The sequence below is a fragment of the Limanda limanda genome, chromosome 8 (genome assembly GCF_963576545.1).
Source record: "Limanda limanda chromosome 8, fLimLim1.1, whole genome shotgun sequence".
Classification (NCBI taxonomy): domain Eukaryota; kingdom Metazoa; phylum Chordata; class Actinopteri; order Pleuronectiformes; family Pleuronectidae; genus Limanda; species Limanda limanda.
Genome location: NC_083643.1, coordinates 3798121 through 3825823, shown reverse-complemented (window position 1 = coordinate 3825823; position 27703 = coordinate 3798121). Strand labels below are relative to the sequence as shown.

At 43.5% G+C, this 27703-nt stretch overlaps 3 protein-coding genes and 1 long non-coding RNA gene across 7 annotated transcripts in view; 1 reads left to right on the top strand and 3 right to left on the bottom strand.

The window, feature by feature from the left end:
• Positions 1-480, bottom strand: part of jph3b (junctophilin 3b) — a 37057-nt gene extending 36577 nt beyond the window's left edge. For all 4 annotated transcript variants that reach the window (XM_061076942.1, XM_061076943.1, XM_061076944.1 and 1 more), the window contains exon 1: positions 99-480. In XM_061076942.1, coding sequence (XP_060932925.1) covers positions 99-480 — 382 coding nt within the window. The remainder of the gene's footprint in view (positions 1-98) is intronic.
• Positions 481-6614: 6134 nt separating this feature from the next.
• LOC133009394 (uncharacterized) lies at positions 6615-7259 on the top strand. Its single transcript, XR_009680535.1, has 3 exons — positions 6615-6709; positions 6829-6922; positions 7014-7259. It is a non-coding gene; the product is annotated as an uncharacterized LOC133009394 (long non-coding RNA).
• A 3600-nt stretch (positions 7260-10859) lies between these two features.
• On the bottom strand, positions 10860-17055 carry klhdc4 (kelch domain containing 4). The gene is made up of 13 exons (XM_061076483.1): positions 16855-17055; positions 15678-15769; positions 15508-15586; positions 15040-15138; positions 14465-14601; positions 14255-14347; positions 13885-14047; positions 13710-13788; positions 13397-13605; positions 12987-13218; positions 12665-12853; positions 12361-12510; positions 10860-12235 (listed from the first exon to the last, which is right to left on the bottom strand). The coding sequence occupies exons 1-13, from the start codon at positions 16951-16953 to the stop codon at positions 12057-12059; spliced, it is 1800 nt and encodes a 599-aa protein (XP_060932466.1). The 5' UTR covers positions 16954-17055; the 3' UTR covers positions 10860-12056.
• A 4555-nt stretch (positions 17056-21610) lies between these two features.
• Positions 21611-23989, bottom strand: LOC133009041 (uncharacterized; the record flags this gene model as incomplete). Its single annotated transcript, XM_061076447.1, has 3 exons — positions 21611-21616; positions 23426-23554; positions 23927-23989. Coding segments are annotated over 3 exons (198 nt in total), but the record flags the coding sequence as incomplete, so codon positions are not given.
• Positions 23990-27703: the final 3714 nt, after the last annotated feature.

Sequence of the window (27703 nt, the reverse complement as noted above, 5' to 3'; positions counted from 1 at the left end):
AGGACAGTCGTCAATCATTCTGACACCGAGGGTCTGGTTCACACAACCTCTCACACCCAACCCCACAGATCCCCCACAATGCAACGCTCCCCTCCTACCTCCGTCCGAGTACGTCTCGGTTCCGTATCCGTCCTGCAGGCCGTTGTTCCACGTCCCCTCGTACTTCCCGCTCGTGCCCGTGCTCTCCCGGACGCCGTAGCGGCCCTTGAAGCCGTGCGTCCACTCGCCCTTGTACACCCAGCGGCCTTTGTTCTCCACGCCCACTCCGTGTCTCTTGCCCTGAGCCCAGGTGCCCTGGTAGGTGTTGCCGCTGGGCCACGTGTAGACGCCCAGCAGCTCGAAGCCGTGGGCCCAGGAGCCACAGTACTCGCCCTGGCCTTTGGGTCCCGTGCAGATCCCGTGGCCGTGCGCCTTGCCCTCCTCCCACCCGCCGCAGTATGACCCCCCATCGTCAAAGTTGAACCTGCCGCCAGTGGACATGCATGAAACAGGTCTTGGCAATTCCCCTGAAGCCTCGACAAAAAGAAAAAGAAAAGAAAAAGAAAACCGAGGGAGGAAAGAGAAGGACAGGTTGGTGCTACGATCAATCCATGGAGCTGAATTCAGAGTTCGGTGAGGAGGAGGAGGAGGAGGAGGAGGAGGTGGAGGAGGAGGAGGGGGAGGAAGTTGGGAGGAAGAGGGAGCGAACTCCCACTCGAATGGAGAGACGCCACCCTTTGTTTCCAGCTGGCAGGAAGAAGAAGACGGAGGAGGAGAAACAAGGTGGAAAAACCAAACTCGGCCCCTCACAGGAGAGTCAGGGGGTTTCCCGGCTCGGTGGGAGAAGAGAGAGAGAAGCTGATCACTCCATCCTCCTCCTCTCGCTGGGCTCCGGGTTTTCTCTGGCTAGCACCTCCCGTCTCCTCTGTGGCAGGTGAGACAGGGGAGTGGGCCCGGAGCTGCCATCATCCTCTCTGAGCCGGAGACGAAACCCTCCGGCCTGGAAGCAGCCTCCGCCGACACAAACGCAAAGAACTCTCCCTCCTACTCGTCTTCTTCTCCTCCTCCTCCTCCTCCTCCTGCTCTCCGGCTCAGGCCCACTCGCTCGGCCGCCTCCTACCTGACGATTGCCTCCACCTCTCTGGGGTGTGGAGCCAAGAAGCAGTGTCCCCGGGGGGGGGGGCAGCCCTTCAAACCTGCAGGCTTCCTCCAGCAGAGGAGCCGCCCATCACCTGCAGCTGGGACATGTCGGCACGATGAGGAAAGAGAGAAACTCTCCCTCTTTTAGAAAATGTTTTTTCTTTGGGTTCGCTCCTGAGCAGAAAATCATTCAAAGTCGGAATGTGTGCGTCGTCTCACTTCAGGCTCCAGCATCCTCTTCTTATGGTGTCACGCACACACACACACACACACTCAGACACACACTTGGCCTGGTCGCACACATGCACAGGAAGAGGGAGAGGCAGACAAATGGGGGGAAACATAAGGTAATCTGCTTTGTGTTGGTCCTGTGGTGCTGGAGAGCAGTGCAGCCTCCTGCACACACACACACACACACACACACACACACACACCCTGTATGCATGCACACACACACACATGCACACTTTCTGACAGCAAATGCGCACACACACACACACACACACCCAGGGAAAATAAACAAGTGGCTTGATTAATTCTCCTTCTTCTCTCTCCTCCCCCCTTCTCTCTCAGTCTGTCTGCAGCTCTTTAATCCACCGCGTCCATAAGTGGTTTATCCTCTGCGTGCGTTGCCTTCAGGTCTCCGGCCTGATGGAAGAACATCCATGAAGGAGATGCTGTTGTTGGTGTGGTTCTTCCTCCTCAGCATCTCCTGCTCGTCTCCATGTTTCCCTACGGAGCGCCGGCTGACGCACAGCCTGCTGCCTCACAATCTCCTCTCCTCCTCTGGCTGGATGGCTCTATCTATCTCCCTCTCTCTCTCTCTCTCTCTCTCTCTCTCTCTCAGAAAATCTGCTCATTAGAGAGGACTGTTCCAATGCAGCCAACCACCCCCCGACCCACCCCTCCTCCTCGTGCTCAATAGCACGCTCCAGCTCTTAAAGGGACACACACTCCACAGCCAGGCCTGCTCCTCCTCTCCTCCTCCTCCTCCTCTCCTCCTCCTCCTCCTCCTCCTCCTCCTCCTCCTCCTCCTCCTCCTCTCCTCCTCCTCCTCCTTCTCCTCCTCCTCCCTCACCTGTAGCTTCATTTACTCAGCGTGTGTCCGTCTCCCAGCATCCGGCCTCAGTCTCGTGACCTGAGACAACACTGGAGTGGGGGTGCACAGGTTCAGTCGTCAGTCAATGGCTCCGGATCGGGAGGAAAGATCCCGACTGGGCCCCGAGATGTTAGGGACACGCACACAGGTCCCATCAACCTGTGGTGGGCCGGCCTCAGAGGAGGGGTCTTGTGATTGAAAGGCCGAAACACATGATGAGGAAGGTGGACAACTGAAGACATGTCCCCAACATCCGCTCACATCAACGAGGATATTCTCCATCTTGTCCTATGTTCTTTCAGTTGACAGGGTTTAGTTTAAAAGGGCATAGAGGTGATGACGTCTGATCCACCGAGCGACCACATGGTTTTCATGGTTCTGCCACACAAGCCAGTAGCCAGTCAGATTGACCTTTGGCCTCAGTGGACCCTGAAGTTCGGCCTGTAGCGTTGATCATGAGGCCAAAACACTCGATGACGATAAAGTGCACAACGGAAGTTATGTCCCTAACATCCACTGGAGGCCGCTAACACCTGCTAACATCTAGGGATGTCACGAGAACCGATACCTACGATACCTTTCGATACTAACATAACAAAACGTGCACAACGTGTCTCACAACAAAGCTTCACTCACATGCGACCGCAACTACCGTATAACCCTCAGTATATGCGCAGCGCAAGCACATTGAATTACCGTATATGACATTAACAACATCCAAATAATGCACTTTTTTTTTACCGTGGTATAGAAATTGGCATCGAGAATCGTCTTATTTTACTGGTATTGGCACCGACTACTGAATTTTTGGTATCGTGACACCCCTACTAACATCTGCTGGTCGTTGGTAACTTAAGACCTTCAATCGTACAAGAAACACTCACCTTCTTGTTCCTGTATTCTAAAACATCGAAGGTGCAGTTAAAACAAAAACAATGTATTTCAGCTGCACTCATTAGATCCCATCAGTCGTTTTAAATTCTGCACCAAATCCACAACATCGCTGTAAAAGCATAAAACTGTCGATTCCCAGTTGAATCCACTTTGCCTCAGCTGCACATCAGGTTTGTATTTGTTACCGAACGGTGTCATTCAGAGGGTTTTGCGTCATCCTGCTGACTCACAAACAAACAAACAAACCAGCCGACAAATAGAGCAGAATGTCACAGAGTGGAGGCACAACAGTTAGATCCAGGCGAGCTGCAGCAAATTCAAAAGAATCATAGACGTCTCCTCAAGATTTCATCATGTATTATATGTGAAATTAATGAAAATGTCACCAAAAAACAAAAAAACCATAAATCTTTTGATGCTAAAGAAAGTCGTGAATTCCAGATCAGCTCCAACATTTTATTAATTCTTTCCAGGCCCATGTTCCGTCGTTCAACCAGGTTTTGTGGAAATCTATGAAGTATTTTTTATGTGATGCTGCTGATTAACAAACAAACAAATGGACAGTTGTGAAATAATAACTTGTATCCTTCTTGGCCACAGAGAGGTGACATTTAAACATTTACATAGGACTGGAAAACGTGAACTACAGCTAATCAGGAGTTTTCAAACCAGGAGTCCAGTCAAATAAACAAGATATGAGAAATGTGTTAAAGCTACTTTGATTTCAAAAGGATCTCTCAAACATTCTGAGTTTGCTATTCACAGGAATCATCTGCTGAAAGAAGAGATCTCAGCAGATCAATGATCAACAGTCGCTGATTTCCGTGAAGCCAGATCTCAGATATAAAGGATCTCAAACTCAGGTTCCATCTTCTGCTTTTAATGTGATTTGAGTCCAGAGTCTGTTCAGCTGTGATCGTCCAGTCGAGTCTCATCATCGAGGTCTGAACACCGATCTGTCAATCATGATGCTTCCCCTTGTTTTTACAGAATCAAACAACTAATTAATTTAATAATGAATTCGTTAGAAACATGAACACTTGAACATCCGATGCTGTGATGAGAAGTTAACAAAATAAACCCTTTCACTTTATGCCCTGAAGCTAGTTTGGGTATTTAAGGTCAATGCTGATCAATTAGCGAACGTTTAAGGTCAAACCGGAAACTACAGGTGTGGTCGTCCGTCCTCTAATGATTCGTCCTGTTGTCGTCCTTGTCCTCCTGTTCATCAGTGTCTGAGAGAGCTAAGCCAATTCCAGCCCAGATTACAGTAATAAAATCAGTGCGAGGCCGGGGATTAAGGCTTAGGCCTCTAAACACACTGGTAGTAGAGAGAGAGAGGGAGAGAGAGGGAGAGAGAGAGAGAGAGAGAGAGAGAGAGAGAGAGAGAGAGAGAGGGCAGGAGAGAGGGAGGAGAGCGGAGGAGGGAGATGGAGAGAAGGTGAGCAGGTACAGGGCAGGAAGGGGGGGGGGGGAGGCGCAGTGTGGCGAGTGATGTCCTGACCACAACAGAGGGATTAGGAGTTAAAGACATTAGAAACCACGCGTACGAACCCACGACATGAAGTGGAAAGAATCAATTAGAGAGAGGAGAGTCGGGGATAATGATTACTGGCTCGTTAGAGACGTTATGAAACCGTGACGAGCAGAACGCAGGCGGAGTCCAGGCCGAGCCCACTCCTCCTGGAACCACGTTTAATTCACCACATCCGGATCTTTGTACAAGCTCATAGACATCAGGCTTTATTCATCAAGAGGCAAGAATTATTCTCTGGGAAATTAATAATAATGACAAACAACTGAAGCTCCTCCATCACTACTGCACAGACTCTGTGGTCAACAGTGCATCATGGCAGCACCCGAGTCCGATTCATATCCTTCGGCCATCTTCATTTACAGCTTATTGAAAATAAATAAAAAGAACGATCTGCTCACAAGGTTTAAAAACATACTTGAGTTTCCCAAAGGGAACTGAACAAGTCTGAGGATTCAAACTCTCGACTAATTCTGACTGAAAGTTCCTAATATCGGGTTCTTTACTGAAACACTCAAAGTTCAGAGGACGATAAAACAGACACTTCCTCAAAGACCTGACACTGCATGAAAAGAAGCGTTTGTGTCAATCTGTGTCGCAGAGAAGTGTTGGCACATCCTTCGGTTAACGACTTTCACACGTATCTGCAGGCAGCAAAGGAAACGCTCAGGGTTCCTGCAGTTGTCAAGCCTGTGAGCTGTTGAGATTTGACCCCCCCTGCTCCAACTCCTAGAGGACGCTTTCACATGCAAATGACAATGCTCTGAGCTTCACAAATGCAAATCAGTTTCCCTGAGAGCAGATAACACCAATGTGTAAGAGGCACCAACAAACTATCTGGCTGAGTAAACCAGGCTTAAAATAAATATTAAACCTGAAATTTTAAACCACACCTCTACCAGCAAATAAATGATGCTGGGTATGATCATCTGTGTCCTGTAAGCTCCAAACTTCTACTGGCTTTCCATAAAAATATCTGTCCTCCCAAAATACTGGCATCAAATTCACATGTCAATGGCAAACTAAGCTGTTCCATGAATTATAAATGGTACCTTTTCACCACTACTTTCAAAATTGCTATGAAACATTCATTGATTTAATGATTTAATAATAAAAATAGTAATATTTAATCCCCCATGGACTGCACAGTGACAAAACACAGCAGCCGGCTGTTTGGATACAACATACATCTCCACTCAGTTTGATTATTATTTTAAATATAAAGGAGACACAATATAGAGCTTAAATTCCTTCATAATTTGAACTTCAATTGTCTAATTGTTGTTATTAAACTTTCTCAGTATTCCATTAAAACAGTCAACACTTTTATCCAAAGCGACTTACGATAAGTGCATTCAACTATAAGGTTACGAACACAGAACAGCGTGAATCATGTGTGTAAATGTACTAAACACCACAAAAAATAAACCTGGCCTCAGTCAAATACTTATCCCATATGAATTAACCGCTGCTCACGTCACCCGCTCGCGTCATCAGCTGATGGACTCGTCCAATCAGAGCCTCGTAAACGCCGTGCAGCAGCGTCGAGTGTCCCGCAGACAGGAAGCGGGTCGTGTTTAGCTTGTCCCGTACGAGTGACTCTGTCTTCGGGGTAAATAACTTGCTGAAGTCGACACGACGCTTTTCCCTGGAGGAGAAGATGAGTGCGTGTGGAGGCAGAGCCGCGGGCCCGGTGTGGACGAGTCGAGGCGGAGAAGACGGGCGCACAGTCCCTGAGTTACGGTGAGCTAGAGCCGCCATGCTAACCACTAAGCTAACCCTACATCTGAAAGCATGTCCGCCACTCTTTGGGATAGCGAGAAAGTTGCTAAAATACGAATACAGCATCGAGTGCTGGAGCAGATCTAGTGCATGTGTAAATATGTATGAATTACTTAGATGTAACAGTTTGTTCTCGTTAAGTTTTTTCATCAACGTGACTTTTTTCTGTATGTTTTCACAGCCTCACCCCCCCCCCCCCCACACACACACACAAACAAAGAGGCGTTAGGCTGAGACGCTGAAAGTCCGGATTTAAAGTGCAGAAAATGAAGCCATTGAATGTAAGTAACTGTTTATGAATTGTTTTGGTGTTTTTTTGCTGTGGATCTTCCAACGGTGATGCAGCGCGGCTATTTCCGTTTATTAATAATAAAGTCATGTTACATGTGTTGTTTTCCAGCTGCCTGTCCATGACGTACAAAGACACACTATGAGCCAGTATGATCCGACCAGACCTTACATCAGCATTGAGGAGTTGTCGGAGAAGAAAGAGGGTAAGGTTATATTCATTAAATAATTTTCCAGTTACATGTAAAGGTGTATGTTGTAATTGAACTGTGCTAATTTTACTGAATGTGTTTACAGCTGATTGAAGCGGTACAGATGACATGGATCCATCCTTCCACAGCCAGGAGTGCACCGACCTGTGTCCCACACTTCATATAAGACTGGAAGCTACACTGATCTCACAGCTACACACCACAGACGTCTACACACTGGAGAAGAGTCCCACAAAGAAGTCATGACCCAGAGGCTGCAGAGAAACATTTCAAGCCTCATCTGAGTTTTTGTACAATATTTTTGCTGTATGTAAATAAAGCTTTCACTCCACATATACCTTGTTCACATTTGTTCCCTGTACAATATGTTCACCTATAACATCAAGCATCACATGAATGTTTAGTTTTAATTAACTGCAGTGCTTTTGGTAAAGGCTTACTTATAAATAATAATAAATATTAATATATACATTTTTATTATAAATATTGTGTGGGAGGGGCTTACCCCACGTGCGGAATGCTGTGACCCCACGTGTGCACTGCAATGACCCATAAGGTGACCAATAGCAACACTTCTACCAACCAATCGCGAGTGACATTAGTTTCAAGGGTCTGTGGTTTCCTCCAATGGTGAGTAGAGAGAGGTTCTAGCCAGCGGCTGGACTCCGATTCATATGCTAATTAGATCACACGTCGCGATCGGTCCGCGAGGCTCAGCGAGCCCCCCCGCGGCTCTCTCCTTTGTTCTCCAAATCCCCCTTAAGGTCCGCAAACGCCGATAGACCCACCTTGTCTTCACTGGCGAACGCCGAGGTAACATCATGGAAACAGTTGGTTACAGCAGGGGATTAGGCCTGTCCGTAGAGGTTCACTGTGACAATAATACTGCTTTTCGTCTAGTGTGAAGGAAGAGAAAGTTGGGATGAAAGTCTAGAACATTAGGATTCAATGGTTCGCACCTGAAAGTCCGACCTTCATGTGTTTGCTCCATTCTTTTAATTTGATCTGTTTACTTTTCATATTTTAACTTAGGGAATGCACTAAAATATTTTGTCTGACATACGTACGTCCTGTCGTCATCACCTACGTGGGCGGTTTCTACTTATACTTGACTCTTATTGGTTAGAAGACGGACGTGTGTCTGACATAAACGTGTTGTCAGTTTGGCAAATAGAAGTCGTTCACTTCTTTCTGTTTAAATGGAGAAAATGAGCAAACTGATTGACTTTGTTCATTTCATTGCAACAGTAACATCAACACAAGCAGTGAAATAAACGTCCTTGTTATTGCTTCTTCTTCTTCTGTGGTTAAATTCCATCTCAACTTCCTGTGAATGGCCCGAAAGTCTGAACTGTACAAACAAGTGATTTCAGTCGAACAGAATCCTGGTTCAGTTTGATCCGGACCCAGAACAACTCGTCTGGTCGGACTCATTCTGGGTCCGTTGGTCGGAGGAACATCTCACACCTGATTAGGGTTGCAAAATTCCGGTAATATTCAAAGTTGGAAACTTTCCATGGGAATTAACGAGAATATACCGGAATTAACGGGAATAAACGGGAATTAACGGGAATAAACTTGAAATGTTGTAGGTAATTTATACTAACTGTATTTACCTTGTCATATACAGACATAAATATAAACATTTTGTTTTGTCATAGGCTGATTTGAGCCCTGAGGAAACTTTGGGCACTTGACTATATGCTTCTGCATCGTTGTGTCATTCTTAACATAGGTCTTTGCACAGTATTTGCAAATGTACACAGCCTTTCCTTCTACATTGGATGGGGTGAAATGTCTCCACACATGAGATAGTGCACGTGGCATTGTTCTGTAGAATAAGATGAGAAAAAAGTTTGTAAAAAAACACTAATGCAATGCTAGAGATATAGATAGTTCCAAACAATTGGAATCGTCTGTAAACATATTTTACAATTGATGGATAAATGATTGGAAATAGGCTAGATGAACAGATGAACAATCCTCAATCAGCATGCTCATATATTTTCACCAGTAATATCATGGAAACTTAACTGACTAGTCCTGCACTCTACAGCAGGCCTCAGTAGCCCTGCTGTAGAGTGAAGGATGCTGGGAGTTATCTGTGCATGTGATGGAAGAATGACCAGTGGAGGGTTGAAACTCAACGTTCCATACATCTTTAAAATAGAGTTTTGAATGATGTTTTAATTGCTCAACGTTTAATTTGCGTAGTTTTTTTTTCAAAATTCCCAAAATTCCCGAGCTAAACTTCCCATGGAAACTTTCCGCCCCTTTGCAACCCTACTCACACCTGATGTTTTGTTTCGGACTAAAGGTCCAAACCAAACAAGGCCCAAAGACAAACCAGATGAAGACATGAGGGCTGACCTGTCAATCAGAGCATCCAACACGAGGTGAGCAAGAAACAGGAAGAGAAGAAAGGAAATAAGAAAACAATAGAGTGTTTCGTGTTGAGCCAGAAGTGACTCAGTCCTCTCTCGATATAAAGACTTTATTGACAATCTGTTCTTGAATCATCTCGTACACACAGTCAATAAAAGGCCTGATGTGGTTGTGTATGACGTGTTCTCCGTCACACACACATCAGTGACGCGTCGGTGACGACTCCGGACCACGAGTCTCACGTCAGCTCAGCGCCAGAAAAGATTCCTCTTCTCTTTAGTTATTTATTGAGTCTTTTTTTGTCCCGGAGTTGAAATTTAAAAAAAAAAGAAAAAGAAGAAGAAGAAAGAAAGGGGCGGTGGGGGGTGGGCACGGGGAAAAAAGGAGGGTAAGAAGAAGAAGGAGAGGAAGGCAGCCTCATTCTCATCCATCTCTCCTTCTCCTCTATTATTCATCAGCCTCTTCTCATCCCGCGTTCAGCATGCTGATGGAGGATAAAATAGGTCACCGAGGGAAAGGCTGACTGATGTCTTCCCTGACTTATCGTGCACTCGCTCCCCCTCCTCTTCCTCCCCCTGGATCCCTCCCTCCATCCTCTTCCTCTCCCTTTTACTTCCCCACTGTCCCCCCCCCCACTCTCTGTTCCCAGTCTCCGTCTCTCTCTCTCTTGTAGACGAGTGAAACTAAGACAAAGGAAATGTGTTGCAGCTTCAGATCTGCAGGGGGCACACACTCGTCTTCATCACATCTACAGATCTTTCTACTGGAAGGAAAGAAGAAGAACCCAGTAAGACAAGGTGGTTGGGAAAACACGAGTATAAAGAAAAGAGAAGAGAAGAAAGAAAGATGAATTATGTTTTTATTTGAACTGTAACACATAATTTTACTTTTCAAACATTAATATGTGGGGTGTGGCTTTGGAAAATTAAAGTAAGGTTAAAAAACAGTGACGACAGGTTCATTGGTTTTGGTTTGTTTGGTTATTTGTTTGCAGATTTATTCAAAAACTACCAAACGAATTTTTGATGAAAGGATCACGTAGGAGACTGATGTCTGTCTGTATTTGTAATTTAGTTTTGATCTCAATAAAGATCTGGATGTAATGAATTTAAATGATGTTTAATGACGGGACTGTTGGAAGAAGAAGAACCCAGTAAGACGAGGTGATGGGACAACACGAGTATAAAGAAAAGAGAAGAGAAGAAAGAAAGATGAATTATGTTTTTATTTGAGCTGTAACACATAGTTTTACTTTTCAAACATTAATATGTGGGGTTTGGCTTTGGAAGAGAAAAGTAAGAATTAAGGTAAACAAACAGTGACGACAGGTTTATTAGTTTTGGTTTGTTTGGTTATTTGTTTGCAGATTTATGCAAAAACTACCCAACAAATTTTTGTCTGTTTGTATTTGTAATTTTGTTTTGATCTCAATAAAGATCTGGATGTAATGAATTTAAATGATGTTTAATGATGTTGGAAGAAGAAGAACCCAGTAAGATGAGGTGGTGGGAAAAAAACAAGTATAAAGAAAAGAGAAGAGAAGAAAGATGAATTATGTTTTTATTTGAACTGTAACACATAGTTTTAATTTTCAAACATTAAACTGTGGGGTTTGGCTTTGGAAGAGAAAAGTAAGAATTAAGATAAACAAACAGTGACGACAGGTTTATTGGTTTTGGTTTGTTTTATTTGTTCGCAGATTTATTCAAAAACTACCCAACGAATTTTCCACGTCGGCCAAGAAGCTCAACTTCCCACTTTACTTCAGCATTTTCTCCAGTTCCCACGGGAATGACTCATGGATATTGATGAAAAGCTCTCGTCTGTTTGTATTTGTAATTTAGTGTTGATCTCAATAAGGAATCAGGATGTTATGAATTTAAATGATGTTTAATGATGGGACTTTTGGTCCTCGGTGAAAGTTTCCTCTCCTCAAATGTCCTTCTAGTTTCATTTCTATTGAAACATACATTCAAATTGAACTTTCTCTCAGGAGCAGTCGTCAATCTGAGCTGTCACATGACCTCCGTCCACCTGTGACTGACTGCGTTGACCAACATGTCCACCAGGTGGAGACAGTCCCTGTTTACAAATACACAGACATGTGGTCCTTTTTAGTTTTTGTCTTAACTTTCTAACGCTGCTTCTCTGAGCTTGTGGTTACAGTTTGTTGTTCAGTGTAAAACACAGACTCCTCCTCCATAAGTGTTGGATTCTTGTAAACACGAGAATAAACGTTTTCGTGACAAACCCACAGGGAATTTTCACCTGAATCGGCAGAACTGGAGTTTAAAATAAGTGCACAAAAATACTTCCAATACCGTGAAAAAGACAAATTAACACATGTAATAAAAGCACACAACCATAAGAAATAAAAAATGTACAAAAGTTGTTTCCTCTGACTTCTTCTGTCTGTTACTAACAACCAATTCTCTGTGAGCTTCCTTCAGCACTGTGGTTTCAAAGTGACGGCAGCAGCATTAAAAAGGTTTATTTCAGTTTAGTTTTAATTTCATTTAAATGAAAACTGATGTTGATCTTGAAAAAAACAATAATAAAATATTCGTATAAACCCGAAATAAAAAAATAACCTGTAAATGTTTAACAGTAGGAAGATGGTTAAATGTCCTTGTTTTGAAATCTCACTTGTATTACGTAATTGTTGGCAGTAACATTACACACACACACACACACACACACACACAGACACGCACACACACACAACAGTTTGGCGTTTTCTCCACTACTGGTCTTCATGGAAGACTTTAGCCATGGCGAGGGCGACCTTTGCGACCTTCTTGTCCTTGATGTCAGGACCCATCTTAGTTCGGGCCAGTCCCGTCCAGTACGTCTCCGTCCGGGTCTGATAATCAGTCACTGACTCCGCCTCCTGCACGGCCGGGTGCTCCTCTTCATCTTCATCTGGACACAGAAACAGATCATTATTAGAATTTAAAAAGCAGCAGCAGAATCAGCTGGTGACTTGTTGCTCATTATAAATCACATGAGAAGGTGAAGTGACAAAGATACAGATTGAATATCATTACCTTCCTCATCGTCACTTTCCCCTTCAGACTCGTCTTCCTCCACTTCTCCTCCTTCTGCTCCTTCTGCTCCTTTCAGCTTCTTCTCCCCCTCCTCCTCCTCCTCCTCTTCATCCTCCTCTGACTCAGACTCTTCCAGCCACTCCTGTGTCTCTGTGGACAAAGGATCATAAATCCAAATGAAACCTCACATCTCCCGTCTCATCACCTCCTCCTCCTCCTCTCCTGCACCAGGAGCTTCAGGGCGCCGGGGGAGGAGCCTGTGATTAGATCTCAGCTCCTCTTTGTTTACTGGGTTCTGACTCACTCGGATCCATCTCAACCAGCGTCTCCCACTGGTCCATCTTGTTGAGGTCCAGGCTGTAGAAGTCGTTCAGGGTGAACTGCCGGTCACCGACCTCGAACATCCCTCCGAACAGGAAGAGCTTGCCCTGACGCACGGTTGCCATGGCGCTGGACCGCGGGCACGGCTCCACCAGGTTCACGGAGGCTGAAGCTGAGGAGAAGACAAACTTACATCTGAGGCTGAAATCAATGAGACTTCAAACGTCAAAAGGACAAAAACAAGGGATTGTCCAACCTTCTGGATATTTGTGGTTGTGCGTGTGTGTGTGATTGTGTAATCTAACCTTCATCCTCTTCCTCCTCCTCCTCCTCTTCCTCCTCCTCTTCCTCCTGAGCTCCAGGGATCACTTCCTTAATGGTCATCACGGTGCCGTCCTCGGTGACGATCTCCTTGACGACCTCAGTGGGTCCTTGTGGCGCCGCCTCCTCCCCCTCCTCCCCCTCCATCTCTCCTCCCTCCCCCTCTGCTCCCTCCTTCTTCCCCCTGCGTCGCTTCTTCTTCTCCGTCTTGTTTCCCTGAACGGACACAAATGTTAAATCAGTCGAGTTCTGCTACGAATAAATTAGGATTCATTTGACGAGCAGATCTTGATGTTGGTGCCGGTGTTAAACTTGGCTTCATGTGAACTCCTCCTCCACACAAACCTTCCTACATTCCTTCACGCATCAGGTGACCCGTGGGGGTGGAGCTTACCCGCAGCACGCCGGGGAACCAGCGGTTCTTCACCGTGTCAAACAGGTGCAGGTCGTTGTAGAAGTCGCCCTCCAGTGTCTCCTCCTCTTCCTCATCACACACTCCACCGAACAGCACCGCCCGCCCGGCCGGGCCCATCGCCGGCGAGAAGCCAGAGCGAGGATGAGGCTTGCTGCCCGAGGTGCTCACCCTGGACCAGGACCACTTCTCTGGAGGACGGAGAAACAAGAGGAGTCAGTAAAAGATGACAGAAGCTGAATGTTTCTGTGGTCGTAGCGTTTCAATAAGATTCTGACAGTGAAGAGTTTTGTACCTTGTCCATCTTTACCCTCTCGCTTCAGCAGGAACATGTCCGAGTGGATGGTTCCCTTCTCCACATCCTTCTTCACTCTCTAAAGGAACATTATGTAAATACAGTAAATCACATTATCACAGAATAAAAGTCTATAGGATCCATATGCAGCTAAAGCATCAGGTCACACACTCACAACTTTGGAGTATCCGCCGTAGATGAGGACGCCCTTGCCGTCGGGCGTGGAACTCATCTGACAGGCCGAGCGTGGAGCGGGGGCGGAGCCTGACGGAGAGAGGCGTGACCAGGAAAAGGTTTCCAGGGAGAATGAGTAGACGTCGTTGTAATAGATAAAATCCCTGAGGAGAGGGAGGGGATGTGGGGGGGGGGGGGGGGGGGATCGGGAGAGAAAAGGGTTGAAACTGAGCCCAAAGTGGAAAAGACTCAATGAGCTGCTACAGGAAGTCAAACAGAAACAACTTTTCATGAAACGTAAACACCAGCGTATCTGTATATCTGAATATCTGAATATTCCTGTTTCCTCCTCCTGATCTGAGACTCTGTACCTGGTGCTCTCATGGAAACCTCCAAACACCAGCAGTTGCTTCTTGCTGAGGACCATCCGGTGTCCGCTGCGACCCGACGGACCGCCGGTCGCCCTGGGCAACACAAAGCTCATTTTAAAACACTGATGTATATTTAATAATGAGTTATAAACACAAACGTTGACCCTTAATTCCACTGGTTATTACTACGTCTGCGTTGAGGACACATACTTGATGTTCTCCCAGGTGTGTGTGGCCAGGTGCAGCACCCACAGGTCCTTGTAGTGGTAGAACTGTTCCCCATTGGGAGAACCAAACTCCCCCCCAAACACCCAGAGCTGGCCCCCACCCTGGGGAACCACCACCGCCTGAGGGAGAGGGAGGGAGGGGAGGGAGAGGAGGAAGAGGAGGAAGAGGAGGAAGAGGAGGAAGAGGAGGAAGAGGAGGAAGAGGAGAGCATAAACAGAGTGAGATAAAGATCTTAATTTGTTTCCTTGCAACAGGCCATCAGAGACGATGACATTGCTGATAAGACTCAGTCCCACCCCCCATCTGTGCTGTGGCATTCTGCCCCCTTGTGGTGGAAATGAAGAATCACACCATCAGTTGCATTCTAACTTCCAACCGGAATGACACATGCTTCTGTAAATCAACTCCTCTCTCATCGTGGAAAACGTCCAACTGTTTTCCAGCTGGTTATAAGTCTGAATGAGGAACCTCTGAGATGTTCAGTGTGATCGGGTCGAGCATCAGGAGACAGGAGAGGATCCACGTGGAGGGAGGAGTTACCTGGTGGGAGGAGTTACCTGGTGGGAGCAGCGCGGTGGAGGAGGGCTGGGGATGTCCGACTTCACCCACGTGTTCTTCTTGATGTTGTAGAAAAACAGGTCGTTGTACAGAAACGTCTGCAAAACAAAGTTAAGAGCAGGATTTTGAACTGGGAATTTATTCATCCTGTAGAAAACTGTCAAAACTGGAAAAAGAAGAAAACATAATTCAAGCTAATGGGATTCAGATCAGTGTTGGTTCTTTTCTGACTAATTTCAAACTCGGTCAGGCAGAGGAACACGTATAAAGCTGCTTTCAGACATGAACTGAAGTCTAAAGGATATCCTGAAATTTTCCAGAAAGGTCTACGTGTGTTTCATTGGACATTTTCCAGAAACTTTCCTCTCAGCCCCCGAGTTAAATGTCTGAGTGACCATGTTGGAACATGGAACAAGAAGAATACAAATATGTTTGTGTGTGTATACAGCTTCAGAGCATTTTTCTACCTTCTTTCCGTTGAAGAATTCTCCTCCGAACAGGATGAGTTCATCCTTCTCCGGATGAGGAGAGAGAGACGCACTCAATCTGAAAAGCAGGAAGAGACGTCAGAGATTAGGAAACGATTCTATTCCACAGCAGGCGGGTTGTTGGGGGTGAGGGGTGGGGGGGGGTTCACCTCGGGGACGGAGGAGGACACGTCGTCTCCACGACCTGAGTCTTCTTCCCATCCAGAGTCTGGAACTCAGCTATGAGAGCCTCCAGATCCTCCTAGAGAAGGAGAGGAGGGAAGGAAGGGTGGTGGTAAGGAAGGAAAAGATAGATAGATAGATAGATAGATAGATGGATACTTTATTAATCCAGAGGGAAATTTAGATCATCCAGTAGCTTATACAGTTAACACTTAAACACCTCACTGACATAAATCACATACGGAGAATATATTTACAGATACAGGAATGGAATGCAATAATGTGATTGTGTCAGTGTCCAGTAGGGAAGTGTTCTTGTGCTGCTGGAGTGGAAAGTACAATAAAATATATATATATATATATATATATAAAACAACAAAAATATAAACATATATAAATATATAAGAATATGTTGTGGTAAAAGTCTGTTAATATCTTTCAGAAGAGTCGTTTATGTTGTTGTCAAATTGTGTTTTGTTTAATTTTGCCCTAAAAAAAATTATTTTTAATTTAATTGCGATTTAATTTTAATGTAGTTGTATTAAACAACGTAATGAGCAGAACAAACAATCAAACTCTATTTATATGGCACCTTTCGAACTGCTCAGATGCAAGTCACAGGATTTTAAAATTAATAATGTTAAACCTCCAGATTTAAAAACTAATGCAACTAAAACAACAAAAATGAAATGAAAGTTCAGATGATGAAATATATATAAACAGTTTATTAATAAGATATTAACGGACATTAAATAAAGACAACGAGCTACAGAGATAAACATCAGCTTCATTTTGTGACGTTTGAAAAAATACAAAAAATCACACATTGATGATTTAGGTTAAATCCACATTTAGTTAGTTATTATGAGTTAATTAAAATCCACTAAGTTATTATTAGTTTCAATCCACAGTTAGTTAGTTAGTTATTATGAGTTAATTAAAATCCAGAAATTGGTTATTATAAGTTTAAATCCACAGTCAATTAATATACGCCCATTTAAATCCACAGTTAGTCAGTTATTCAGTTAGTGAGTGAGTCAGTTATTTGGTTAGTTAGTGAGTTAATTAGTTAGTTAATTAGTTGGTTGGCTAGTTAGTTAGTTAGTGAGTGAGTGAGATAGTTAGTTAATTAGTTACTGAGTTAGTGAGTTTAAATCCAGTTACCTCCTCTCGTTTGCTTCTCTTTGAAACCTTCTTCTCCATCTTGGCCGCGGTTTTCTCTGCTCCCTTCACCTTCTTCTCTTTCTTCCCTTTCTTACCCATCGCTGCTGTTTGGATGTTATTATATTTAATCTGTTTAAATCCGCTGGTTTGAGTCTGAATGAATCCACTGACACGTGGAAACAGATCAACACACGCAGACCTCTTTCCCTCTGGGGCGTAGGATTCACTTCCGGCAACAAAGTCAGAGTGATGAGCGGTGTGGAGGAGTAACAGCGCCCTCTAGGGCTGTGGAGGACTAACACAACAGCATAAACACAGACTTAACAAATCCAGATCAGATTCATACATACACTATTACAACATTTTCAACAATTTATAGGCAACAAATGTGAAAATAAATAAACAAAAAAACAAACAAACCATTTCATTATGTTATTAGAAAGATAAATAACTTAGATATTCATATTTAGATAGATAGATAGATAGATAGATAGATAGATAGATAGATAGATAGATAGATAGATAGATAGATAGATAGATAGATAGATAGATAGATAGATAGATAGATAGATAGATAGATAGATAGATGGATGGATGGATGGATAGATAGATAGATAGATAGATAGATAGATAGATAGATAGATAGATAGATAGATAGATAGATAGATAGATAGATAGATAGATAGATAGATAGATAGATAGATAGATAGATAGATAGATAGATAGATAGATAGATAGATAGATAGATAGATAGATAGATAGATAGATAGATAGATAGATAGATAGATAGATAGATAGATAGATAGATAGATAGATGGATGGATGGATGGATGGATGGATGGATGGATAGATAGATAGATAGATAGATAGATAGATAGATAGATAGATAGATAGATAGATAGATAGATAGATAGATAGATAGATAGATAGATAGATAGATAGATAGATAGATAGATAGATAGATAGATAGATAGATAGATAGATAGATAGATAGATAGATAGATAGATAGATAGATAGATAGATAGATAGATAGATAGATAGATAGATAGATAGATAGATAGATAGATAGATAGATAGATAGATAGATAGATAGATAGATAGATAGATAGATAGATAGATAGATAGATAGATAGATAGAGTACTTTATTCATCCCCGAAGGGAAATTAAGTTGTCATAGCAGCCGGTATATTTGAATACAATAAAATACAATACAATAGAATAAAATAAAAAATATTGAGGTAGAAAGAATAAAAAACAGAAGCACAAGATAAAATAAAATAAAATAGGTAGATAAGGTGCAGTGGCAAGATCATGGTAATAGTGCTGATGATTATTAGTTAAATAATAGTTTAATTCCAGGCCTCGACTTCATTTAAATATTCCAGACTCTATAATCTTAAATCTATCCTGAACCGTTTATCACAAAAGTTTAGATTGTGTGCTTGTGAAATATGACGAGTAAAAAAGTTAATTGGTTAATTATCCTGTTATTCAATCTGAACAAAGAGCAGCTGGAAAACAGGGCGAAGGAGGAAGAAGTTCAACTTTTTGTGTATTTGTTGTGCGAGTGGATGTTGTCCTGCACTGCATCGTCTTGAGAGGCGTTCCTAATAATGACGTGAGCATATTGTTTATTTATTGATTTTTTTTGAACATTTAAAGCCAGTAAATCAGTTACACAACAGCAAAGTTTTCAATAAAAAACACACAAAAGTTAATAGTGTAAACCAGAAATCTAACTATACATGTAAATGGCAGGGATTGAGGCTAATGAAGCTGATGCTGCTGATGCTGATTGTGATGAGGTGTGTTTTGTGTGTATTCACACACTTCATGTCCTCGTGTGTGTCACAGGAGCTTGAAGTGTTGAACATGTTTGAACACACAAGTTTATTTTCAGTGTGTGTTGAATGTCACAGAGAGAAACTGAAAGGTTCCAATAAGCAGAAGAGTGTCTTGACACCTGGACACGGCATTCGACTTTAACAAAAACAGCACCATAACACCTAAACACACACACACACACACACACACACACACACACACACACACACAAACACACACTGTTGTAGTTCAGCTCTTTTCCAGTAGGGGGCAGCTGTGTGTTTCCATGAAAGCAGTCATTCAAACCCTTGGCAGAGAACTTGAACCACAGTAATGATTTAATAATCATATTTGTTTATTCATAGAGCTCTTCTGAAAATAAAGTAACAAAGTTTTAAGAACATATTTAGTTTAAAGATTTAATTTGAAGAGGCAGATTTATATCATTACAATAACACAACCTCCTCCAGGTGTTTTCTAATCTGCGGCTAAGACGTGATCTAGTGTCTGACACAGAAAGAAATAAAAATATGAAACCACACTGAGGCCTGGATATTGAGTCATCATTGGTGCATTGTGGGTAGAGTGGTGAGGGGGGGGGGGCATAACCCTATCCAATTATGATGAACATGGTTGATATGTGTGTTGCTGTAACAACACCGGTCTCATATGTGTGTTTCTCCGGTGACTGGATCAACGCTCTGAGGTTAAATTAAAATCCTTGTCACTCGTCTCCATCACTTGTTATTAATTCATATCCGTTCACAGAGATTAAAAATATATATGACACGCAAATTCATCAAGGCTGTTTCCAGACATCTGTCAGCGTATTGGGATTCTCATTTTCCTTCCCAGCATCTTTACACACACACACACACACACACACTCACACACAAGCTCATACATCTATGTACAACACACACACACAGCACATGACTGCTCTGCCCACCACTCACTCCTGACTGCTAACCTTTGTTGTATGGTGCCCCAAGGTGTGTGTGTGTGTGTGTGTGTGTGTGTGTGTGTGTGTGTGTGTGTGTGTGTGTGTGTGTGTGTGTGTTAGTTCGTGTTAGTGTGTGTACGTACACATTTTTTCATGTGGGTTCTACAATGTGAGTGAATTCTTTCTTTTATTTTCAGGCGTCATATGATTTATCGTGTGCGGGTCTGTGTGTGTCTGTGTGTGTCTTTGTGTGTCTTTATTTAGTAAAAGATGCAGAGAGCGATTTGTTGTGAGCGAAAGGTCAACACACCACATTCCCGTCTTCTCCTCCTCGGGGGGGACACTGCACGGCCGTCACACTTTTCCACACACACGTCCTCTTGTGTGTCGAAAGTCACGTCAGGCGTTTTATCAACGATTCATTCACATTGTTCTTATATTTATAACGTGAACTTGAAAAGAACAAGTGTCTCAATGTCTGAGAGAAAGTAAAGATTCATATCAGTTATCAGATGTTCCAGTTTGCACGGATGCAGCCACCTGCTCCAAAACTTCTCTTCAAAGTCCAAACACTAATTAATCACCACGATGTGTTGAAAGGATTAAAGAGAAATACTTGTTATATTGACTGAAATAGAATTAATTTGATCTGATTTAAATGAGCGTTGAGTCTGTTTGGGTTTGTTTGATTTCATTGAACTTTTCTCGATGTTATTTTATTTCTCTTTGCTTGTTTGGTGACACAGGATGAAACCTTGTCGTGATGTGGATTTACTACATTTCATTTCAGTTAAGTGGAAATTCTGGACGTGTCCCACTTTGACACGACTGGATCTGATAAGACGTGATCAGATTGATCCGAGGTAATTGAAGCCTCCCTGGGAACACAGGTACTTTCCAGAGTTAATGTGATTGAGACGAAGGGAACAGACGTCACCATCGAATGTTGTTTACTCTAATGAAGACATGAAACCAGGCGGCAGCTCTCCACCTGTGACTCAGCGCTGCGGCCGGTTCCCGTTAACGTGAGATCGTGACTGAGGCTGCAGAGAGAGAATAAAGGACGAGAACCGGAACCGACGGGAAATCACCATGGTTGTGACGTTAAAGGTTTTTAAACAGTCGCTGTCGCTGAAGGTGAAATAAACACAAAACTGTTTAATTAACATCATGGGAAACGGAATTTATTCTGCTGCTCAGAAACTGATAATCCTCACACTCACATTTATTTATATTCACTTTTACTGAAACCAACAAACAACTGGGGGACAATCACAGGCTGTAAATAAAGATGGACGACGTAAGAGCTCCCAAAAATGAAGCCAAAGCCTTTAAATCGCCCCCCTGGTGGCTGCCTGCAGTAGTGTCATAAACCCCGCCTCCTCTGTGTTGGCAGATGGGACACGGACCTGAACTGAAAAGTCAAATCATCTTTTTTAGGTTTGTTCTTATCACACTGATGTTTGTGTTGGATTTGTTACTTGATTTGATGTGTTACTTTTACACGAGCAAGATGGCGGCGTTCTTTTCCAGCTTTGTTTCTGGATGTTGGGAGGAAGGGGAGATGTGTGTGTGTGTGTGTGTGTGTGTGTGTGTGCGTGTGTGTGTGTGTGTCAGTGTGTGTGTGTCTTCATCAGTCTTTCTTTAAACTTCACAGATAATAGAAAAAGACCAGTAAACTGTGACCGTTTGATGCCGGTGTTTGTGTGTACGCACGTGTCGCTACATGTGGATGATTCAGTGTGTGTGTGTGTGTGTGTGTGTGTGTGTGTGGGTGTGTGTGTGTGTGTGTGTCTGTGTGTGTGTGTTGACACAGGGAAGTGGGAATCAGCCCTCACACCTGTCAGTGCTCCCTGCCGTGTGGATCCAGACTCTTTGTTTTCGCTGGTTTCCGCTCACACAGAGGTTATCTCCAGCAGCAGCAGCAGCAGCAGAGGAGCCTGGGAAAGAGACAGAACACACAGTGGAGAGGAGGAGGCGTCAGAAATCACATCTGAAGAACAAACACCTGTGTCAGTTACAGAGAACACAGTGAGCCGCTGGAGAACATGAAAATGCTGTGTTATTGGTTTCAGACGGACGGACAGACGATTCAGAAAAAAACTTCCCCCAGAGAAACAGATCATTCTGTAAACATCACGTCAGCCCTGCAGCTTCTAATTCTACTTTATAGTTTATAGATTCTTTGAATGATTCTCACATGCAACTGAAACTATTCTGTCCTCGAAAAGGTCAAAATCCATAAAAGTTTCCACTTCCTCTTTCCTCTCTGGATTCTGAACGATGTTTGGAATCAGTTTTAAATAAAGGTTGTTTTCTCTTTGCTCTGGCCTCTGACATCTGGAATCCAAATTTAAGGTTGTTTTAGTACTTAATGATTTACGTTGTACTTGTACTGCCGGTTGTATTTGTCCAGGATATTTGAAAACTATGACATATGTACTGCCTCTATGAAGAAAGTCCTGATTTACAGCGATGTCTCCAACACAAGTAGAATCAAGAGCCTGATATTGCAGCTTGAGAGACACAGTGTTCATCAAAGTGAAGGTGACCAACCACGAGCTGGAAGCCGGGAGAAGAGAGGAGACTTCATGGATATACCAACATGGCCTCCTCTCAAAGGTTCTCCTCTCACAGGTTCTCCTCTCACAGATTCTCCTCCACAGATTCTCCTCTCATAGATTCTCCTCTCATAGATTCTCCTCTCACAGATTCTCCTCTCGCACATTCTCCTCCCACAGGTTCTCCTCTCACAGATTCTCCTCTCATAGGTTTTCCTCTCATAGATTCTCCTCTCACAGATTCTCCTCTCACAGATTCTCCTCTCATAGATTCTCCTCTCATAGATTCTCCTCTCACAGATTCTCCTCTCACAGGTTCTCCTCTCGCACATTCTCCTCTCACAGGTTCTCCTCTCACAGATTCTCCTCTCACAGATTCTCCTCTCGCACATTCTCCTCTCACAGGTTCTCCTCTCACAGATTCTCCTCTCACAGATTCTCCTCTCACAGATTCTCCTCTCGCACATTCTCCTCTCACAGATTCTCCTCTCATAGGTTTTCCTCTCATAGATTCTCCTCTCATAGATTCTCCTCTCAAAGATTCTTCTCTCATAGATTCTCCTCTCATAGATTCTCCTCTCAAAGATTCTTCTCTCATAGATTCTCCTCTCACAAATTCTCCTCTCACAGATTCTCCTCTCGCACATTCTCCTCTCACAGATTCTCCTCTCATAGGTTTTCCTCTCATAGATTCTCCTCTCACAGATTCTCCTCTAACAGGTTCTCCTCTCACAGGTTCTCCTCTCATAGATTCTCCTCTCACATGTTCTCCTCTCATAGATTCTCCTCTCACAGATTCTCCTTTCACAGGTTCTCCTCTCACAGACTCTCCTCTCACAGATTCTCCTCTCACAGATTCTCCTCTCAAAGGTTCTCCTCTCAAAGATTCTCCTCTCACAGATTCTCCTCTCACAGGTTTTCCTCTCACAGGTTCTCCTCTCACAGGTTCTCCTCTCACAGATTCTCCTCTCACAGATTCTCCTCTCATAGGTTTTCCTCTCATAGATTCTCCTCTCATAGATTCTCCTCTCATAGGTTTTCCTCTCACAGGTTCTCCTCTCAAAGATTCTCCTCTCAAAGATTCTCCTCTCACAGATTCTCCTCTCACAGGTTCTCCTCTCATGGTTCTCCTCTCACAGGTTCTCCTCTCACAGGTTCTCCTCTCACAGGTTCTCCTCTCACAGGTTCTCCTCTCACAGATTCTCCTCTCACAGGTTCTCCTCTCATGGTTCTCCTCTCACAGATTCTCCTCTCACAGATTCTCCTCTTACAGATTCTCCTCTCACAGGTTTTCCTCTCATAGATTCTCCTCTCACAGGTTCTCCTCTCACAGGTTCTCCTCTCACAGGTTCTCCTCTCACAGATTCTCCTCTCACAGATTCTCCTCTCACAGATTCTCCTCTCACAGATTCTCCTCTCATAGGTTTTCCTCTCACAGATTCTCCTCTCATAGGTTTTCCTCTCATAGGTTCTCCTCTCAAAGATTCTTCTCTCATAGATTCTCCTCTCACAGGTTCTCCTCTCACAGGTTCTCCTCTCACAGATTCTCCTCTTCTCCTCTCACAGATTCTCCTCTCACAGATTCTCCTCTCACAGATTCTCCTCTTCTCCTCTCACAGATTCTCCTCTCACAGATTCTCCTCTCACAGATTCTCCTCTTCTCCTCTCACAGATTCTCCTCTCACAGATTCTCCTCTCACATGTTCTCCTCTCACAGATTCTCCTCTCACAAATTCTCCTCTCACAGGTTCTCCTCTCACAGGTTCTCCTCTCACAGGTTCTCCTCTCACAGATTCTCCTCTTCTCCTCTCACAGATTCTCCTCTCACAGATTCTCCTCTCACAGATTCTCCTCTCACAGGTTCTCCTCTCACATGTTCTCCTCTCACAGATTCTCCTCTCACAGATTCTCCTCTCAAAGATTCTCCTCTCACAAATTCTCCTCTCACAGGTTCTCCTCTCACAGGTTCTCCTCTCACAGATTCTCCTCTTCTCCTCTCACAGATTCTCCTCTCACAGATTCTCCTCTCACATGTTCTCCTCTCACAGATTCTCCTCTCAAAGATTCTCCTCTCAACAATTCTCCTGTAACAGATTCTCCTCTCACAGATTCTCCTCTCACAGGTTCTCCTCTCACAGATTCTCCTCTCACAGATTCTCCTCTCAAAGATTCTCCTCTCAACGATTCTCCTGTAACAGATTCTCCTCTCACAGATCCTCCTCTCAATAATGACGAAGAATCTAGAGATGTTGCTTCTTTCCCAGTTAACACACTTTACTTCCAGCAAATGCTTCAGCTGGATCCAATAAATATTTATTTGAGAATCCAGCTCGTGCTTCACACAGCGGACTTCCCTCCTCCAGCAGGTTGGAGCCTCTCGGGGCCTCGGCCGCCGCTCGACCCTGAGACGTGACGGACTCTGACCCTCGAGGTCGACTGAGGCCTCGTGTGAAATGTTGCAGCAAAGTGCAGCGGCCTCCCATATAATGCAATTTCCTAAAACACTGGTTCGGAGTAACATTGTGTATCGTTGTCATGACGTTAACAACGTTGTTCCTGCGCTCTGCAGAGGATCTGTAAAGTATTGTTGTCGTGGTCTGTGTGTATGATCCTATCTTGTTGCTCTGCAGCTTTGGTGTAAACCTGAAGTTCATCACTGGAGTTGCAGCGTCCTTCAGGCCACAGACGCTACGTCCAAACATTAAAGAAGCTAAAAGAGATATTTCTGGAGTTTGTGTGCAACATGATCAGCACATTTATGTTTCTGGAGTTTTCCATCATGTCCCAGGATCTTAACCAGCAGGAGGTGTTGGTCTTTGAATCAACTTTTTTTAAATGACTCAGAGGGTTTTACGACTAACGGTGGACACAACACTGACTCACACACAAGCTCCTGTCGCCAGGTGCAAATTTACATATATTTGCATCAACTTTGAATTTAATCTCATTAATCTCAACTTCTCTTCTCATTTGCTGTGATGTTTGACACAGTTGAAAATGCTAAATGTGTAAAAACTGAGCAGGATTAAAAGAGAACATTCAACATTTTACAGATGGAAGCTTGTGTGGAATAATCTAGTGTTAAAGACACATTTGTAATTTGTTGTATCAGCCAATTTAACTTTGTTCATCGGGCCTGGTTCCTCCTCCATGTGGAAGTAACTTTAAACTTGAGCTTCCCTGTCCTCTTGCTCCTCATCACCGGCCTGTGAGACTGACCTCGGACCAGTCAGCCACTTCCCCCCCCTGAGCTGCTGGGGATGCTCTGAATACTTGAGAGGATTCGCTTCTTTGGCTCCAGAAACATTTGCCTGCTGGGTGTCATGTTAACCTCTGAGGCGGCTTGAAGCTTCCACCACAGTTTACTGCCAAAGCACCATCACATGGTTTTTCATAGAAGAACAGCAATAAATCTTACTTTAAAAAATGCTCAATGTAAAAGTAAAGTGTGTATTTGTGAACCAAAGAGATCTCGAGAGAAACGAGGTTTGGTTTTATTTATGTTTCAACTTTAATTCTTTGGGATAAAATGCAAAAAACATACAAATATCAAGAGGAGAAAAAGAGTTTCAGCAGCTCGTGGTTGATTGTTGCTCTGCCTCCGTCACACGTTCACTCGACTCGGCCCAGTTCCTTTAAGACACGTCTGAAGTTTAAATTAAAATTCTGCTACTACTCACAAAACTTGTCAAACTGATGCACGGGAGTAAACTTGGCACTGAGCCTTTTTAAATAAAGTACAAGCAGCCATTTGACACACATACTGTCGGCCAACAATGGCCACACCTGCACAGGAAAGGTCCCGAGCACGAGGCGTGTCCGAGGTTTGGAAATCTTTCATCTACTTAGTCATAGTGGACAAGTTGGAGCAGAAACGGGATAAAGGACTTTATAAAACCGCCTGCAAGTCTCTGATGGATCCTGCAGCAGCCGAGCTTCAGCACTTCTCTTTACACGTGAGCAGAACACGTGGAGGCAGAGTAAGTTCCACAGAAACACAAAACACTGACAGCGTAGAGACAAGATAACACAACATCTCATCTGCTCTTCATCCTGGTGGAATAAATGAACTCAGGATTCTGACGTGAATCCTTCCTGCTGCTGTAGAAGCTGCAAAACTAAATGAGACTAAACTAAACATTAAAAAGAAATTTAAAAGAAAGTACAGATCAAATATAAAAAGATCCTCAGCACACATGTTTAGGCACAAAAAGCAGATTATCACAGTGATGTACTTCAAAATAAGGAGATTAGAATAGTTTCGATTCGAAAATTCATAATCCTTCATCGGGCGTAAAGAAAAAATATTGAAAGCTTAAAAATAACCTCAAGATAAATACAAACATATTCATACTTATTGTCATTATCAGCCAATCAGTATTATGTTTATTAACACTGTGGCTGAATATGGTCAAATGTAGACTATAAGTAAAGCGTCATTCGGTTGCTAAAATGAACGTCAACTCTTGTTATGTTAATATTATGTTTTCAGTCATGCTAGAAGACTGTTATGTATATTTTCAGTTATTGGCTCAACATATAACATTTGACTTTTCCTGGTTAAAAAGGTTACATTTAAAAAAAGGTTAAATATTTTTGCTGCGTTCTAAATAAAAATGAAGTGAAGAACAAATGAGACAAAAATAACCAAAAAACAAACAGATGGAAAAAAACTCCAGATTTATTTGAAAAGCACTTTCCACAAAATGCCCTGTAAACAAATTAGAGGGACTAAACAATAAACAACGAGGTTTCCTAGAAATAAATAAATAAACTTTCTACAGTTCTATTGAGGTTAGTTTCCACATCGGCTCCGTGCGACGGCTGGAGTGTTAGAAATGACCTAAAAACATACACATGAACCCCTCCTGCATCCCGTCTCCATGGCAACACCCCACCCGCCTCCACGCAGGGCGGGCGGGCGGGTGGGGGGGGGGGCACAGTGTCTCTACGGTAATGACGTCAGCCACAGTCGTGCACGTTTGGTCCGTTTGCAGGAGGAGAGTCGACGTTAGTAACACAACACTAACGGGGTTTTCTGCAGCCGAGCGACAAAAACAACCGAAAAGGATTAAACAAAAAAAACGACAGTTCATCGTGATCGGAAAAATATTTTTCCTACTGTACTCCCCCCCCCCCAGACAAACAAATCTCCTCCTTCCTGTTTCCTGTCCATGGACCCAAGCATGTGGTCGTCTCTCTGATTATTTGAATGTTTACCCCAGACACACACACACACACTGAAATGTGCGTGTGACAGAAAATGTAAGTGTGCAACAGTGAAACTTAAAACATGTCAATTTTAACAACTGCCTGTTGATTCTGAAGTTGTGGTTTATCTGTGTGTGTGTTTCTGACAAACACATGAAAACAAGAACCTGCTTCGTCCAATGTAGAAAACACAATATCATGATAACCAGTGTTTCAGCTTTCTTCCATAGACGGTGAATAAAGATGGCTGACATGAGCCTGAAAGTGAAGCCAAATAGCATCGATCGCCGCCCTGGTGGCTGACTGCA

What these genes read in the sequence shown, in the direction of transcription:
- klhdc4 (XM_061076483.1), bottom strand. Translation starts at nt 16,953, where the DNA reads ATGGGTAAGAAAGGGAAGAAAGAGAAGAAGGTGAAGGGAGCAGAGAAA. An exon ending in CACACCTGGGAGAACATCAA is followed by an intron (nt 14,348 to 14,464) that starts GTATGTGTCCTC and finishes TGTGTTGCCCAG; the next exon opens with GGCGACCGGCGGTCCGTCGG. An exon ending in ACGGCGGATACTCCAAAGTT is followed by an intron (nt 13,789 to 13,884) that starts GTGAGTGTGTGA and finishes ATGTTCCTTTAG; the next exon opens with AGAGTGAAGAAGGATGTGGA.